The sequence below is a fragment of the Notolabrus celidotus genome, chromosome 21 (assembly GCF_009762535.1).
Source record: "Notolabrus celidotus isolate fNotCel1 chromosome 21, fNotCel1.pri, whole genome shotgun sequence".
NCBI classification, from domain to species: Eukaryota; Metazoa; Chordata; class Actinopteri; order Labriformes; family Labridae; genus Notolabrus; species Notolabrus celidotus.
Genome location: NC_048292.1, coordinates 13,387,558 through 13,404,250, shown reverse-complemented (window position 1 = coordinate 13,404,250; position 16,693 = coordinate 13,387,558). Strand labels below are relative to the sequence as shown.

The window sequence follows — 16,693 nt, the reverse complement described above, 5'->3', positions numbered from 1 at the left end:
TGGTAGAGTTGGTCCTCGTTAAGCCAGAATATTGGTTGTTTACATGCTGTGTAGTCCTTCAGCTAGACCCTGATTTTTTTTTTTGCATTAACCTATGCTATGGATTTAATCTTATTTGTGTCAATAGGCTTTCTAAAATAAAAATGATGAAATTAATTTTAAAAAGCTTGTAGTTGAATCGCATGCAGTGTTTGGTTATCTGAAAAACAAAGGTTTTCCTATGACTTCCTGGAAAGTAGTGGGTTTTGAGATACAAGGTTTCTGCCCGACAATGACGATATGTATTCTTAACTAAATTCTGACATCAGTATGACAAGTGCCAAATGACAATAGCAAAATATTGATGTTTAGCTTGCTCACAATCTTAGTTTGAAATGTAAGCATGCTAGGATATGCTAACTAGCGCTAAAACAAAGCACAGACTTAGCTGGTGTGAATGTCATTTTCCAGGAACAACTTTTACACCCTGCTTTAAGGTTGCACTATGGGGCTAGCAACAATCCACAACATGACACACGGGAAAACACCCAAAAACACTCAGCCATGAGATTTCTTATCAATTTGCAGACAAATAACTAAACAAATATCAACTTAGGCCGACACTAATAACACATAATCCTCAACTGAGAGGCTGCGAGGCAGAAGTCCCTGGTCCAAATGTCTCATTCTTCTATGAGTAGCACTGGGTATTTAAACACCCAGGACCAGGTATTCTTAATTGCCAATTAGTGGTTGCACCTGGGTAACAGATGAGGGGAGGGGACCAACAGAGCAGGGAAAATGACAGCTGTAACACCAGAAGTGTCCCCCCCACCCCATATGCAGAGGCTATAGTCCTTATCAAAGCGGTAACTGGTTTCCAATCCCAGTCATGGACATTGCATGGTCATAGCATGTCTCCCCCCTCTCTTTACTCCCTATATTTCCTGTCTCTCTTCAGCTGTCCTTTCTAACAAAGGGTGCCCAAAAAAATAACTTTAAAATTCTTTAATTCAGGTCATTTGAACATGTTTTTGAAGAAGTGGACCATAGCATCGCTATACTTCTAGCACGGCTTATCATAGAAGCCAAAGCTAAATCTAGTTCAGTTACCCATGTATAAAACAGATCAATGTGTTTTAAATGGATACATTCATCCTACCATTCCTGGAGTTCCTCCATGTGCAGGAACCTGTTGCGATATTCTCTGGGCAGTTCAAACTGGGACGGCAGCGGGAACATGGACTCATAAAAGTCTCTCAGCACGGCCTTCACTGTGGCTGCGTCCTTATGGCTGTGGTCGATGTTATCATTCAGACAGATGAACTTCCTGATCGGAAAACACAGACGACAACATCAACTTTGGTTCCACCACATAAGAGAAAGGAAATCTCTGGGAGAGGTGTTCATGGCAGAGTCGTTCTTACCTTGGATTCTTCCTGATGTCATCCAATTGGCCGACCACGTGAGACACATTTGTGCGCACCATCTTGAAAGCTATTTCCTCCTCCCCCATGATCTCAAACCTGCATCAGAGGATATGTTAGCAGCAGGAACTTAGAAGGATGGATTTACAAAATGCATGCAGGTATCTTACTTGTACTTGTTCTGGTCTTTGAAGGCTTTGTGGATACGTTCTGTGATGGGCTTGCAGTGCAGGATGAGGCCTTTGGTGACAGGAGGCTGTGGATTCAAATTTTAATGACTTACAAAGCTTATAATACATGATAGATTCAAGAGGAAACATGCCACAAACATCAGCTTGGGGTTTTATATTTTGTAGCTCACCATGCTGGGGTCATAGTAAGCCTCCTGTGTTGGGTTCACCAGGTGGAGCTGGGTCAGGTTAGTCGGTAGAGACTTGGAGCAGTTTATCAACATCTGCTCAAGGCCCGTCAGATCCTATGAATTGTAATAAAAAGAAGACATATTGCACTGATTCTTCAAAACCTGCAACAATCCCAGAAAAGACCTGGTCTCAAAGTTAAGGGGAGGAGATTTATTGAAGCCAGGACCCACCTGGAGGCTGAGAGGCAGCTCGTGGATCCTTGTGGCGAGAGTTCTTATCTCCCGGTCGGACAGGACACCCGAGTGATCTGTATCAATCTCATCGAACACTTCAGACACATTGAGCTGCTGCTGAGCGCTCATCAGGAAGTAGAAGTATGAAAAGGCGAACTGCATGTCCTCTGAGTGGCGAACACGGTGGCCTGATGTTTTGTCAAACCCCTCAGGGAATCTAAAAAAAAAAAAAAAAAAAGAGTGGAGCAGTTTAACTTCATGCATCTTTTATTAAAGCTCAAAACTGTGACAGAGAATCTGTAACATGCTCACGTGTCTTGCAGCTCCTGCATGATGAGCCTGTCGATCATGTGTGGCATGTGCGCCGGGACTTTCCTGGAAGTGAATCCAAACTGGCCGTTGAGCAGCTTGTTGACGTAGCGCAGCGAGTCAGCAAAAGTGTCCTGCAGCTTTCTACCTGTTGCGCTGTCATCAGTCTTGTACGACAGCTCTTTCTGCAGACGCTCCTCCTCCTGTGAAGTTATCACAAAGAAATCAAATGAAAATAACCAAAACACAAAAAGGAAAGAAGAAGTTGTAGCAACTCTTACCTCGAGCAGTTCCTGGAAGTATTTCCTCCTCTCCCATGGAAGGAAGCCCCGGTCTGCGGAGGTGAAGTGTTGGAGTTTCCTGCCGATCGTAGCTCTGTCGGCAGCATCGGCTGGTTCTGCCTGATTCTCTGCACTCTTTGTTTTTGAAATGCTGCTGAGGAGTTTGGAAATACTCGGCTTCTCGATTGCTGCATTCAGATTATAACGTTTGGGTGTTTCAAGGTCTTTCATCTGTTGATCGTCGTCAACAAGGACCGGGATGAGAGGAGTTGTTGTTTTTTTCTGCACTGAAGCATCCTTCCTGATTATTTCTTCTTTTAATATCTGACTTTTTTGATTGACATTTCCGGTTTCATCCCCGACAGGTTTTCTCCCTTCGAACTGATCTCCCTCTAAGTCTTTATAGGGCTTCCCCTTGACTTTGCCAGCACCTTCATTATCCGGATGCGACTCACTGACTTGCTGCTGTGAGTCGAAGGGTTTTAGAATTTCCGCCCTTGTGAGGTTGTAACCCTTCATAGTGATGTCTCCGATCAGGAGCTTCTCCTCCAGCTTCTGCAGCTCATTGCGCACAGCAGCAGGAAGAAGTGACACATTCAGGGCGGGAGCTTCTATGACAAACTCTGGGTCACCAGGCTGTCTCTTCTGGACCTTCGGACCCCGTTTGATCTCGGGGATATCCGAGAACGGGAACACTGGCTCTGGAGTTGGGGTCGGCGTCACCTCGTTGCCTGCGTCTTTGCTGGACGCTTGAGAAACGTTAGCCTGCGGTACTACACGGGTGTCGGCAGCGACGTTGAAGCTCATGGTGAACTCTGTGTTGTCTTCTCTCTGGAGGGTGAGGTTGTACTGGAGCTGGGTGGCGTTGTGGCCCGAGTGGAGCAGCAGGTGGATGGTCTTCCACTTATTGGCGACGGAGGTGTGGCGAAGTACACTGTTCTCGCTGACGTGGGCCTCGGAGACTCTGCGAGCGAGTCTGTCGAAGTTGAAATACGGACGGGTTTCACCGAGAGGGAGGGTGTACAGGGTCTGATTCCTCAGCAGGGTCACACGGTGCAGGTCTCCGAAGTGCTCTACAAACAAAATAACAAACTTCTGTTTATAGACAAAATTCACATAATAATACTTTCACACACTGTTTCTTATTTTAATAGCAAAGTGGGGACTTCAACACACACACATACTGGTTTAATGTAATTGGGGGCCTATCACTTGATTTACCTCATGCTGATTCTTTATCACAACCTTTTTGTACAGTAAGGAACCCTATGGTACAGATATGGGCTTTATAATTCTTCTACTTGATTATCTTCAGAAAAATATTGATCACCAGCAGATCTGTCATTTTATCGATATCTATAAATGTTACATTAACTGATTGTTATGACACAACTACAGGGCTCCAGACTAACTGTTTGCATTGGTTGCACTGGTGCGCCTAACTTTTCTGTTTAGGTGCACACGCACAAAATTTAGGTGCACCCAAATTTTTTATTGCGTCGCCTTTAACACCATAAAGTCACCTTTTCATCACTCTCCATAACTTTCATATAATGAGAATGATGTTTAAACAAAAATAAGGTGTCGAGAAATGCTCTTTATTTGATGCACAATTATGTATAAAAAGAAAAAGTTTTATGCAACATTAAAATGATTATCATTTCTGATTCCTCAGAGGATCTGAGCATTACTGCCTGCCGCTGAAATGCAGCTGGGAGAAGGGCCACTTTCTGTACGCACTTGTCACGGCATAGAGTAGGTTTTTAGACATGTTGTGTTTTTTTTTTAAGTTTCGAATACGAAACATTGTTGACCCGCTTACGAATGCACTATTACCTTCCATATTCTGACTGCACTCCTGACAGTAAACACAGTGCATTGCATTCCATCCTTTGTCGTACCTCAGCCAGGGAAATTCTTTCAACCAGTCCTGTCTGAAAGAATACAATTTGGGATTTTTAATTTGAGTCTCGGGGCCAGGCTCTAGCTCAGACTCGGTTGTCTCGTCTGGTTCCAAGTCTGATGTTATCGCCAAAGGACCGGGGCTTGGCATTTTACCAGGGACCGAGGGCTCCGTGTCTTGGCTGGATGGAATCTCAGGAGTGGGGATGGATAGAATGGCAGGAGCAGGGCTGGTTGTAACAGTAGGGTCTATTATCTTAATGAAAGAACTTTCAATATTTCGACTTCATTTTCCCTAGTTTCGCTGCGTTCTTCTTCCATTTCAGTTTGGCGCTCAGGTCTCTCACAATTTTAAAACACACACAACTTGGAGCAGTGAACTGGACCACAGCCAATCAGAGGCAAAGACCCGCCCGAACTCTGTCTCTTATTGGTTTAGACCACCAAATGATCCTACCATGAATGTGAACTCGGTCACAGGAGAGCAGAGAGATGATGGCTTGCGAAAGAAATCTATGTTTCCACTCGGGCAGCGTCAGGTGCACCAGTGCGACCTAGAAAAATTTTAGTCGCACTCTTAAAATATGTGTTTGCACTCTGGAGCCCTGAACTAGCAAGAAAATGTGCATTATGCTGTTTTGTTTTCCTTTTGCCCCTTATTTTTTTCATGTCTTGTGAGCTGGGTCATGACTGTGTGTTTGTTTAACTCACCTGTGCCACAGTCTCCCACATCAAAACCACAGGTGAGAACATTGCAGGCCTGGTCACAAAACTTGTCTGCCAGCCAGGAGTTGGCGCAGCCTTGATTGCAGTACGACGTTCCCCCAAGACCTCCCAGACCGCCGGCAAACTGCCACACCTGTCCGCCAGCTCCACCAGGCCCGCCTCCGCCGACCCCAGCAGCGAATCGACTGTTCCCTGCCGTGCCTGTCGGAGGAAAGAAATAACACAGACGTTGAATGAAGGAGTTTAGCTTGTTTGTACAAGACAAGGGATGATGTTGATCTCTTTATTTACCAAGGCAGTCTCCTCCGTCCCAGTCACAAGCAGAGTTGTTGCAGGCTTTGTCGCAGTACCCATCTTTGATCCAGGATCCCGGGCAGCCCTCGGCACAGTTGGGGACAGGCCAGGTGAGATACACCTGCAAGAATACAAGGAAAGTAAAAGTTGAAGGCCAGTTTGGATTACAAATTTGAAACACTTTTAAAAAAAAACTTTGAACGTTTCATTCACACCTTCTGTCCTTTCGAGTGGCTGTAGAAGTCGTCTGGCCAGACTTCTTTCCCAAACATGACATCATCATTGAGGTAAATGAACTTTTGGGAGAGTCCTGGGATGCGGTGGATGTGGGTCTCTATGGCAGGGGAGCTGAAAGTGGGAAGGTGGCTGTGGTTCTGGAAGATATCCTAGAAGTCAAAGAAAAACATATTTACTGACATACGAATGGCATAAAAAAAGGTTGGTGAATTAATTGTATAATACCAGAATATATGTCCAATTTTAAGAGCTGAATTAAAACTCTCAGAACAAAAAGGGGTGCTGTAGTTGTTTGATTTGGATATTGAAGCCTGTGTATTACCAGGTGTGTGATGACTGTCACTCTGGGGTTATCCAAGTTTAGCCATGAGGGAATCTGCCCGTTGGTGACAATGAAGATGTGTCGCACCCATGGGGCGTGTTTCTCCACAGACCGCAGCGAATAGCGAAGCTCCTCGTTATCCTCAAATCGGCTGGCAGACACATCTTCATCCTGTTTAGACTAAAGACAGAACAGAAGACAAAAATGAAATAACAAACACAGATTAGTTTAGAGGTCACTGCGGGGACATTTACTGAAATAATATCTCTGGGTTGTCTTGTTTTGATCACACACACTTTCTGGTTTGTTGATTGTTGTAGGGACTCGACAAACACACAGTTTACCTATCATGGCGTATCATCAACTATCATTGTGGGGACATAAACTAATGCACACTTTCATATCTTTTGGTTTTTGAGAGGTCTCAAGCAATACACACTTTCTTGATTAACTATCATTGTGGGGACTTTTACGCACACAACTGCTTGTTCACATAATTGTGGGGACTTCAACTCACACACGTTCTTGTTTACCTATCATTGTGGGGACTTTTACCATAGACTGTATAAAATATGGACGTAGTATCCGTGACGTCACCCATCTGTAGCTGAACGCTGTTTTGAAGCCAATCGACAACGGCAGCCATATTGGAAGTGCGGAACTCAATCAGGCAGAGTGAGACATAAAGGGGCGGAGTTTGAGCCTCCCAGTCAACAGCTATGTGTTCCCGTCCGGGAGTCAAGTCAGTCATGTCCTTATTTGTGCAAAAAACTCATAATCTTAATATCTTCTGAACCGTTGCGTTAGAAAAAGATTCACCCCCCATACAGTGTGTGCCGATAGAGAAATAAGCTTTGTAGAGCCAAGCCGTTTTTTGAACCAGGCTGTAAACATGTTTATTAATGCTGCAAAGATTGTCTTTTTTGAATTGGTGTCTATGTGGTTTCCGGTGTTTCTGCAACCAGCCTCAAGCGGATTCTCGATGAATTGCAGTTTATAACACTTCAGCATGGGCTTCATAGTTTGAGACCGGAGGTTGCCGTTTGACTTTTACTCACAAAGCGTCTTGTTCATATATCATTGTGGGGACATAAACTAATGCACACTTTCATATTTATTTATTTTTGATGGGTCTCAAGCAAGCAGCAACCTCCGGTCTAAAAATATGACTCCAATGTGGAAGTGCTAAAAACTGCAGTTCATTGAGGATCCGCTTGAGGCTGGCTCCGTAAGTACCAGAAACCACATACACATGAATGGGAAAAAGCCGATCTTTACAGCAGAAATAAACATGTTTACAGTCTGGGACAAAAGACAATTGTAGTCTGGATAGCTAATTTCTCGATCGGCACACACTGTATTGGGGGGTGAATTTTTTTCTAACACGGCAATTTTGAAGATATTGAGATTACAAGTCTTCCAATGAGAGGCACAGCTGACTTGATTGACAGGCGGGAACACTGTAGCTGTTTGCTAGGAGGCACAAAGCCCGCTTCTTTACGTCACAATCGCTTGACAGCAGCAATATGGCCTCAAAGCAGCGCTTCAGAAACAGATGGGTGACGTCACGGATCCTTTGTCCATATTTTACACAGTCTTTGGAATAATACAGCTCTCTGATGCTCATTCCTTGAGTTATAGTCAGCAAACACATGCAGTAAGCATATAATGACAGAGGGCTCAAAGCAAGATCATCATCAGTGAAACCCTGGATTGTTTTTACACAATCCTCCAAACATGTTCAGTCTAGTTTTTTACTGAGACAATAAGATAACTAAAAACTCTTCAGTATTACACTTTACATAATAATGCTGTATGTAAAGCTCTTTGAGCATAATGAGGCGATGAGGTAGCTTCAGGGTGGGTGACGTCACGGATACTACGTCCATATTTTATACAGTCTATGATTGTCACATACTTTCATTTTTACCTATTATAAATAATACTTAAGCAACACACACTTTCTGGTTTACCTTTCATTGTGGTGTCTTTTGATCACACACTTTCATGTTTACCTATCTTCATATCAAGCTAAAAACACAACACACTCTTCCTAGTTTACTTGTCACTGAGAGGACATTAAAAGTTAAGCCCTTTTGAAGTGTAAGTCCCCACACTGATAGGCAAACCACAAAGTGTGTGTGATCAAAATGCTCCACAACCAAACAAGTAATTGTCCCCATAATTTACACACTCCACCAGTTGTCCTATTTTGGTTGTTAAAAAAAAAATCCAAGATAATTGCAACAGGGGTAAGAAGAGATAAGGACAGCCAGTCATACCTGTGAGATGGCAGTGAGGTCCCAAAACAAGTAGGCAGGGCTGATGGTTAACTCTTTTCCATCCAGGGTCAGGTTCTTTTTGGCCTGCTGGGTCAGATCTGTGAAGTCCTGTGGGGTTTTTAGGTGGAGCAGGGCGATGCTGGCTTCAGAGTACAGCTCGAACTGAAGGGAGAATAAATACAGAAACAGAAAAATATTCATTGTTTGATAGATAATACAGTTATTTCTCAAAAACCATACATCACATTTGATTTTGAGTTAAATATACAGTTTATGAAACATTTAAATAGCTCAGTGACAGTGCCAGTGACTTTTGACATCAAGCACCGCTCAGCTGATATATTGTTAATGAAGCTGCAGATTCTTAGTCTTGCCACAGATTTAAAACAAAGACCTTTGGTATCCCTAAGTGTGAACCACATTGCCTCTGGTTTGACATTATTTCCAAGCCAAAAACAAAGTTAAAAAAGTCTCCTCTATACATAGTTACCTCACTGTCTATTGCAAAATCAGCGAAGCTCCCTTTTAAGTAAATAAAGACAAAAATCACCTCATGTACTGTTGGAACTCCTTAAACAGAAACTTCTCAGAGTTGGAGTCACATGCTTTTAGTGACTTGGTTTATCCTCAGTGCCAAGCCTGGGACAGAGACCTTCAGTCCATCATTGGGACATGAGGAAATCATAAAGGCCTTTGAACCTGCAGCTAATTAGGGCTGTCAACGAATATTCTAAATTCAAATATATATTCGAATATTGAAAAAAAACGGAGATTCGATTGTGAAAATGAATATTCGACTGTGGAAAAAAACACATCGGCGGCTGCTTTGCGAGTGGGCGCACTGCATGACAGGTCAGGGACAGGTCACAGGAGTCACACATGAACAGCGTGAAGCAGACGGCAGAGAGAAATCCTTCCATCCCCGGATCCTCAGTGCGCTCTGAACGCGTCTTTTCCTCCGTTGGGAATACAGTGAATAAAAAGAGATCGGGCCTCTTCACATGTGGACTGTCTTGTGTTTTTGGCAAATAACCTGTCAGGCCTAAGACCCTACATTGACAGTGGACTAAAAGAGCCCGACAATCAGTGACACTGGGATAAAATGCAGTTTTTCCTCTCTTTTTTTATACAAGCGCCAAGAATGTAAGTGGACTACATTTTCGTTTTTAACTTTAACTTCAATTAATGTTAATAATATTTGCTTCAATCACTGAATGAAGCCTGCCTATATTAGGGACAAGAGTCAGGACCTTTAATTGCTCTCACAAGTCTTGTTCAGCACTCACTCAGCGCATTGCGCACAGAGAGGGGAGGGGGGGCGAGCAAGCGAGAGGTCTCCGGTCTTAAAAGTGTTACGGTATAGACCATTAGGTCATTTACTTGTTTTGTAATGTGTAGGTATGTTTAAGGCTTGTTATATCTTAAATAAAAACACATATACAAGTAGTTATGTCTCCTTGTATCAGTTTGTCCACCTGTTATTGACATAATGCGCAAATATAGATATTCGAATGGTTCGAACCTCTGGGTTTTTTTTAGAGTGAATATTCGAATGTCATTTTGGAGCAATTTTGACAGCCCTACAGCTAATGCGATCAAACCAAAGCAGCTCTGAACTTCTGTGGAGATATTCGAGGCACAGGAGTGCATGTGTTTGTGTGAGAAGAAGTCAGAGTTTGGAAACTTCGGTGATGTCATTTTCTCCTTGGAGGTCACTTGAACATTGCTCCCCATCTGAACTTAGGACAGCTATGTGAAGCATTGGTGGACTGTGTGTGTATGTGAGTGTGTGTGTGTGATGCATGTGAGAGAGAATCCCCTGGCCTTGCCCATCTTAAAACCATCTGCCCCTGCCTCTCTCATCTTTTTCAGCTGTAAGCTTGCCAGGAAAAGACTCACCCTCTCTTGCCCTCCCTCGTACAAAAAACGAACCCAAACATCTCGCATGAACTCATGCTGTGCCCCGACTCATTCATTTTTCTCTGCTCCTGTTTTTAGGTGAGGAGGATTAGCTGTGTCTTATGAGCCCGGCGGGGAGCAGCCAGGAGATGGCAAGCCAGGGATCACATTTCTCATCTTTGTTATAGCTCTCTTTATAGTCCTGATAATGCTCGAACACATGCACATAAAGCAGAGGTGTGCGGTGGCCTCATACAGGCACGTGCCTGACTGCTGAGAGGAGTAAACAGCTGTAAACTCACATTTATTGCACCAGACGGACATAAATACTATTTATACAACCTAGAAAAGTTGTGTAATACTAAAAGAAACCCTAGAGGATCATCCCCCAATTAACAAGGTTAATTTGCAGCATGTAAGTAGCATGACTTGGTATAAAAAGAGCATTCAAGAGATCGATTTGGGGATTTCATCATCTACAATTAGTAAAATAATTAAAAGATTCAGAGTATCTGGAGAGATCTCTGTACAAATTGAACAAGACTGATAACTGATACTTGATAGCCATGATTTTCAATCTCTCGGGCAGCACTGCATTAAAAAAAAGACATAGCTCTGGGGCTCTGGTGGCCTAGCGGTCTAAGCGCCCTATGTATAGAGGCTATAGTCCTCGGCGCAGAGGTCGCCGGCTCGACTCCCAGCCGGTCGACCATCCACTGCATGTCTTCCCCCACTCTCTACTCCCCACATTTCCTGTTCCTATCAATAAAAAGGCGAAAAAAGCCCAAAAATATAACTTGAAAAAAAACAAACAGACAGCTCTGTAGTGGAAGTCGCCGCATTGACTCAAAATCACTTCCAAAATCCATAAGGTGCTTTTCAACTACAGGAACTAGGGTCTTTTTGAGGAACTATAGGTGCATTTCGACCAAGAGTTCTGGGGTCTTTTAGCCCCCAGAACCACTTTCCCCTGAACTAAAAGGTCGCCCAGGTCGTTATTGCAAATGAGAATTGGTTCTCAATTAACTCACCTGGTTAAATAAAGGTTAAATAAAATAAATAAAATAAAAAAGGTTCCTGTGCCCCCATTGTTGTCTGTGTATCAACCGTGGGCTGAAGTCCCGGGTAGATTGTGCAAATCAGGCCAGTGACGTATGGAGAAACAAATGTATATTAAATAATTTTTTGAAATATTAATAAAACTTATACTAGTATGCATTCCCAGGAACTCCCTCTGTTTTTCAACAACTGTGTAAACTCCACAAACACCGTTATGTTCAACCAGAAGTCTCAGGACCTTTGAAAAGTACTACCCCCCAAGCAGGGGCTTTTAAGGGGGAGATTATCTACCCCTGAACTAAATTTAGACCCTGGTTCCTCTGGATGAAATGCACGTAGTTCAGGGGTAAAGTCCCTATTTCCGGGGTAAAGTTCCTGCGGTCCAAAAAAGCCTTATGCACAATTCAACAGCAGGAACCAAGGTTTAAATTTAATTCTGGGGTAGATAATGTCCCCCTGAAAAGCCACTGCTTGGAGGATTGTCTTTGAAAAGAGTCCGATATTTTCTTTCACATTTCTACTGTGACAACAAATCAGAGCTTGTACAACATGTGGCTCCTTCTGTCCAATAAAAACCGTCTCAGACTCACAAGTTAGATGTACTAGCTAGCCAGCATTACATTTATGTAACAAAGATATGGAAAAACGTCCTCTTCTGACATCAGTGCATGGCTCATTTTTTGCCGATGGGCCAATATCAAGGGCAAATATTGGCCAATGATGTTGTTCAACCCAGTACTTTGGGGCTTCCTTATTGTGTTGCTTCAACCTTTGCAGGTCTATCATGGTGGCAAGGGAAGCATATCTCTAAAACAAACGTAACTGCATTATTTTAATTACTTAATGACTATTTGCCAGACACATAATGATTTGACATTCTTTCTGCTCAGCAAATTTAAAATGATCTCGCTCTAATACATAGATTACCCCCTTTTCTCCCCGTTAACATCAACGCTCAATCCGTGCATTATGCTCTAAGCAATGTTGAATGAACAGAGAGTTTGAAGAACAGTGCACTTCTGTCTGTTTTAGTTTATTATGACTACAAGCAGCAGTAAAAACACGAAGCAGTATGCGAGGCATGAGGGCACGAGAGGAGAAAGACCACGGGCAGCAGCTGAAGTTATTCCTCAGCACATTAACATGTCCCGTGTGAGTTTTACTGTGGTTACATTATAATCTGTGATCACTGTGGCTTGTTTGAGACTGCAGAGACAACAGAAAGTGTAATCAGGGTAGAAATAATTCAGCTGATACTCTGGGTAAACCAATTAATTCTGTGGTGAGTGACGTTTCTCAGCAGATGGGTGGAGATGTTGTAGTGGTGGAAAGTCAAGAGTTCAGTGTGACAATGAGGAACTATTATGATGAACAACATTAACCTGAAGTGAACATAAATGACTATGATCCTGGTTTAAGAAGATCTATTTGTGTCAAAAGGCAGGTCTTCAAACAAACCATTAAGATCTGTTTTTTTTAAAGTCTGACAACCAGGAAATGCACAATTTAGAGTCCTTTCTTCATTAATGTAGCTGAAAATGTTTTCAAATAAGCCTGCTCCCAGCTACCTGAATAAGAGTTCATCTATTTAATCAATTAATATACATTTTTACCTTGAAAGCTCCAGTAAGGAATTTTTATTTAGTGTGGATTTTGGTACCCCCCCCTTTGGTCAAGGTGCTGTTAAGTCCTGTTCATGTGAGTGGTGGTTTTTTTTTTAAAATCTCAGCCTGTTTTCTTTCTTTCAGTGAAATGTCACTCATTGAGAATGGCAGGGGATTTCAGAGGACATTTTTAATAAACAGGTTATTTTAGCAACAATAGTACCTACACTCACCTGTGGTTTTATATATTAAAAATAACTGCATAGAAGTAATCAACCTTTCTGCTGATGGTCTCTTTTGCTCTTAAAGGTTATTAAAAGGCATCATTATATATTACAGTGTTTCATAAGCAGCTAAAAAACCCTTATAGGAGCTTTAGGTAGCAGCCATATTCAATTAGCGGCCCGCGGGCCACATGCGTCCCGAAAACAACCCTTGAGTGGTCAGTATCTCGTTCCACATATTGGCGCCAGAGTTTCACAACCTGGCTATCAGCGTAAGTGTGATTAGCTGCAGTTTTAGACTACGGTAGTGTAACCTCCTCACACAGCTCCACAGTAATCATACCTTTCATATACTCTTCTTTCTGTCCAGTGTATGTCAGTAAACAGGTAACCGGTCTAGATACCTTCATTGCATGTATTACAGGGTAATGGTACAAACATATTCACACATTTTCAACTTGCTATAAGTTCCTCTGCTGCTTCATCACTCTGTCTGGTGTCTCCTTTGTCCACGCTGTCACTTCTGTGTAATGTTTATGCAGCCTACAAAAAAAGGGGACACTGGAAGTAACTTCCGAGTGATTGTGATGGGTCCAGGCAAGAAAAACATCTTTTACTAACACTGACAAGTTCTTGCAAAAATTAATTTATGCACTTTCAGATGTGACCAAAACAAAAGATGGTGTTCCTAATCTGCACTTTGTTTTTTTTGTTCATCTGCACCTTAACATGTGCTTGTATTTACCTGTCAAAATGTGTTGAGGTTATGTGTTTGCAATGTAAAATTTAAAGAAGCAGTATTTGAGCAGGGGTTTAGTTTAAGTACTGCTCTTTTATTGTGTTGATGCCCTTTTGGATGTGGCAATACGTTAATAAACATCCAGTGTGTTTGTTATCTTATCTATTTGTTTTCTTTTAAATGGTTATCTTTGCTCACTGTCTGCTAAAAATGTCCAGCTCATGTCCTTAGTCTGAAAATCTGGCCCAACCAAATATTTAATTGAATAGACCTGGCCTACAAACAACTTTACCTCCAGTTACTCGATAGAAATCGTGCCAAACGAAGCCCCATTACGAGATGCCATCTTTCATCTGTGCTTGTTTACATCTGGGTAGTAGAGCATTATAGCATCATGACAGTACCCATTAACTGGAGATACAGCCCCAGCTAGTGGTGGTTGGCTACACTACAGTTTAGGCAGAACATATAACCAGCACTTCAGATCTATAATAATAAAAGTCTCAACAACTCATTAGACCCACTAATTATTCTGGTGCTGACTGGCGGGGTGACGACATTAGATCATTTAGTGTGCTAAATGGACTCATCCCTAGTGGAGAGATGTCGTCTGAGTGTAATCAGATTTTTGGCTGTACTTGTGTTTAACAAATACCTCCTGAAACAGTAGAGGATAATACTGAGACTACACATGGAAACCAGAATGCTACCAACACTAAACAATGTGTGTATGTCATCATGCGCAAGGTACAGTTCAATACGGTTCCCCTACCTTTACATTTTTATACGTTTAATATCTGTTTCCAATTCTTGTTGCTGTGATTACTCTTCTTGTCCTTACATGCTCAGTGACCTTTTTATCCCAGCCTTAACAGCACTCTGTAGCTCATGTTGTACGAGTAACTAAAGCCTTGAATCTTGCTTCGTAGTGGAGATGAGACACCTTGTGGTGAACCACAGAATCTTCATACACACAACAATGCATGCTAACACGCATACATCAGCAGGCCTGTACCCAAAACACTGACGGCAGGGCACGGCGCGGGCAGGTGATCGAGGTTGTGGGGCAGCTTTCATCACCATGGCGCTCGCTGTAACACCAGCTATAAATACCAGCCGTCTCTCACCGCTGAACCTCTCCCTCCACACTATGCACATCATCCCTCTTTCAGAGAATCGGACTAGCAACACTAGGAAACACCTTGAAATCCAAACTGTGCATTGTGTTGTGGCCTGTCTACCCAGAATCCCTCCATCCAAACACGCACTTTCCATCTCTTTTTCCTGGACTCACACGTCCCAGAATCATCCCTACTTTGACCACATCCTCCTTTTAAAGTCTCTTTTACCAGATTATTCCACGTGTGAAAAAGAGCAGGTAAAGTGAAGCACACACAAACATGTGTGGGGATGGGCGTGTCCAAGAGTGCAGGGAAGGTCAATCAAATCCTCGTGACCTTTCAGCATGCTGGCTGGCGCCATGCCACTCCTCACAGTTGTTCTAATGTTAACCCCCGCATCGCCAGCTAAGGTTACAGCTCGAATGCCGTCAGATATTATCACATGACCCGCCGCAGACCTGGAGACAGACGCAGGGATCAATGGGACAACTGGGTTTGACGATGACATGTAGGTTAAACTCTGTTAACCTACATGTCATCACAAGCAGAGTTAGTGTGAGATTGACTACCCTGAAGCTACCTCATCGCCTCATTATGCTCACAGAGCTTTACATACAGCATTATTATGTAAAGTGTAATACTGAAGAGTTTTTAGTTATCTTATTGTCTCAGTAAAAAACTAGACTGAACATGTTTGGAGGATTGTGTAAAAACAATCCAGGTGATGATCTTCCCTTGAGCCCTCTGTCATTATATGCTTACTGCATGTGTTTGCTGACTATAACTCAAGGAATGAGCATCAGAGGGCTGTTTTTAGACTGTATAAAATATGGACGTAGTATCCGTGACGTCACCCATCTGTTTCTGAAGCGCTGTTTTGAGGCCAATGGTCGGCGGCAGCCATATTGCTGCTGTCGAGGGATTGTGACATAAAAAGGCGGGCTTTGAGCCTCCTAGCCAACAGCTACAGTGTTCCCGCCTGTCAATCAAGTCAGCTGTGCCTCTCATTGGAAGACTCGTAATCTCAATATCTTCGAAATTGCCGTGTTGGAAAAAAATTCCCCCCCTACAGTGTGTGCCGATGGAGAAATGAGCTATCCAGACTTCACTCGTCTTTTGTACCAGGCTGTAAACATGTTTATTTCTGCTGTAAAGATCGGCTTTTTTGAATTGGTGTGTATGTGGTTTCCGGTACTTCTGGAGCCAGCCTCAAGCGGATCCTCAATGAACTGCAGTTTTAACACTTCCGCATTGGACTCATATTTTTAGACCGGAAGTTGCTGCTTGTTCTTTCCTATGATTGTTGTTTTTTTCACTAAACAATGTCTCTGTAAAGTCCTTCAAAGGCAATTCAAACTTCCTGATATAATAACACTTGCAATAAACGTAAACATTATAAAAAAGTTTTACCTAAGCATTACCTAACATAAGGACAGTATTTGATTCATTATACAGAGGATGGCCATGTTTTGGTGCCTACTTTTTTTTTTTTAGAATTCCTGATTTGACTTTATTCATTCTTTCATTCATTCTTGAATTAAATATTAAAATATTTTTTAGAAAACCCTTTTCAGTCTATATATGTTAGATTAGACTAAGTGAAATCACTTTTTTCATAACATTACATTTGATTTATCACCCAGCTTTCCTTCAAATCCCCTGGCTGTGTCAAAAAAATCCCTAACGATGTTAA

At 42.5% G+C, this 16,693-nt stretch overlaps 1 protein-coding gene across 2 annotated transcripts in view; it reads right to left on the bottom strand.

Annotated features, from left to right (window-relative positions):
- Window positions 1-16,693, bottom strand: part of gnptab (N-acetylglucosamine-1-phosphate transferase subunits alpha and beta) — a 35,180-nt gene that overhangs the window by 6,455 nt on the left and 12,032 nt on the right. The window contains exons 8-19 of one of the 2 annotated variants that reach the window (XM_034673376.1): window positions 8,355-8,516; window positions 6,073-6,252; window positions 5,729-5,899; window positions 5,511-5,634; window positions 5,205-5,420; window positions 2,592-3,664; window positions 2,314-2,513; window positions 1,999-2,218; window positions 1,768-1,881; window positions 1,577-1,662; window positions 1,407-1,505; window positions 1,142-1,309 (exon numbers count right to left, since the gene is read on the bottom strand). In XM_034673376.1, coding sequence (XP_034529267.1) covers window positions 1,142-1,309; window positions 1,407-1,505; window positions 1,577-1,662; window positions 1,768-1,881; window positions 1,999-2,218; window positions 2,314-2,513; window positions 2,592-3,664; window positions 5,205-5,420; window positions 5,511-5,634; window positions 5,729-5,899; window positions 6,073-6,252; window positions 8,355-8,516 — 2,813 coding nt within the window. Of the gene's footprint in view, window positions 1-1,141; window positions 1,310-1,406; window positions 1,506-1,576; window positions 1,663-1,767; window positions 1,882-1,998; window positions 2,219-2,313; window positions 3,665-5,204; window positions 5,421-5,510; window positions 5,635-5,728; window positions 5,900-6,072; window positions 6,253-8,354; window positions 8,517-16,693 lie in introns of both variants that reach the window. The other variant, XM_034673375.1, reaches the window with a different exon arrangement.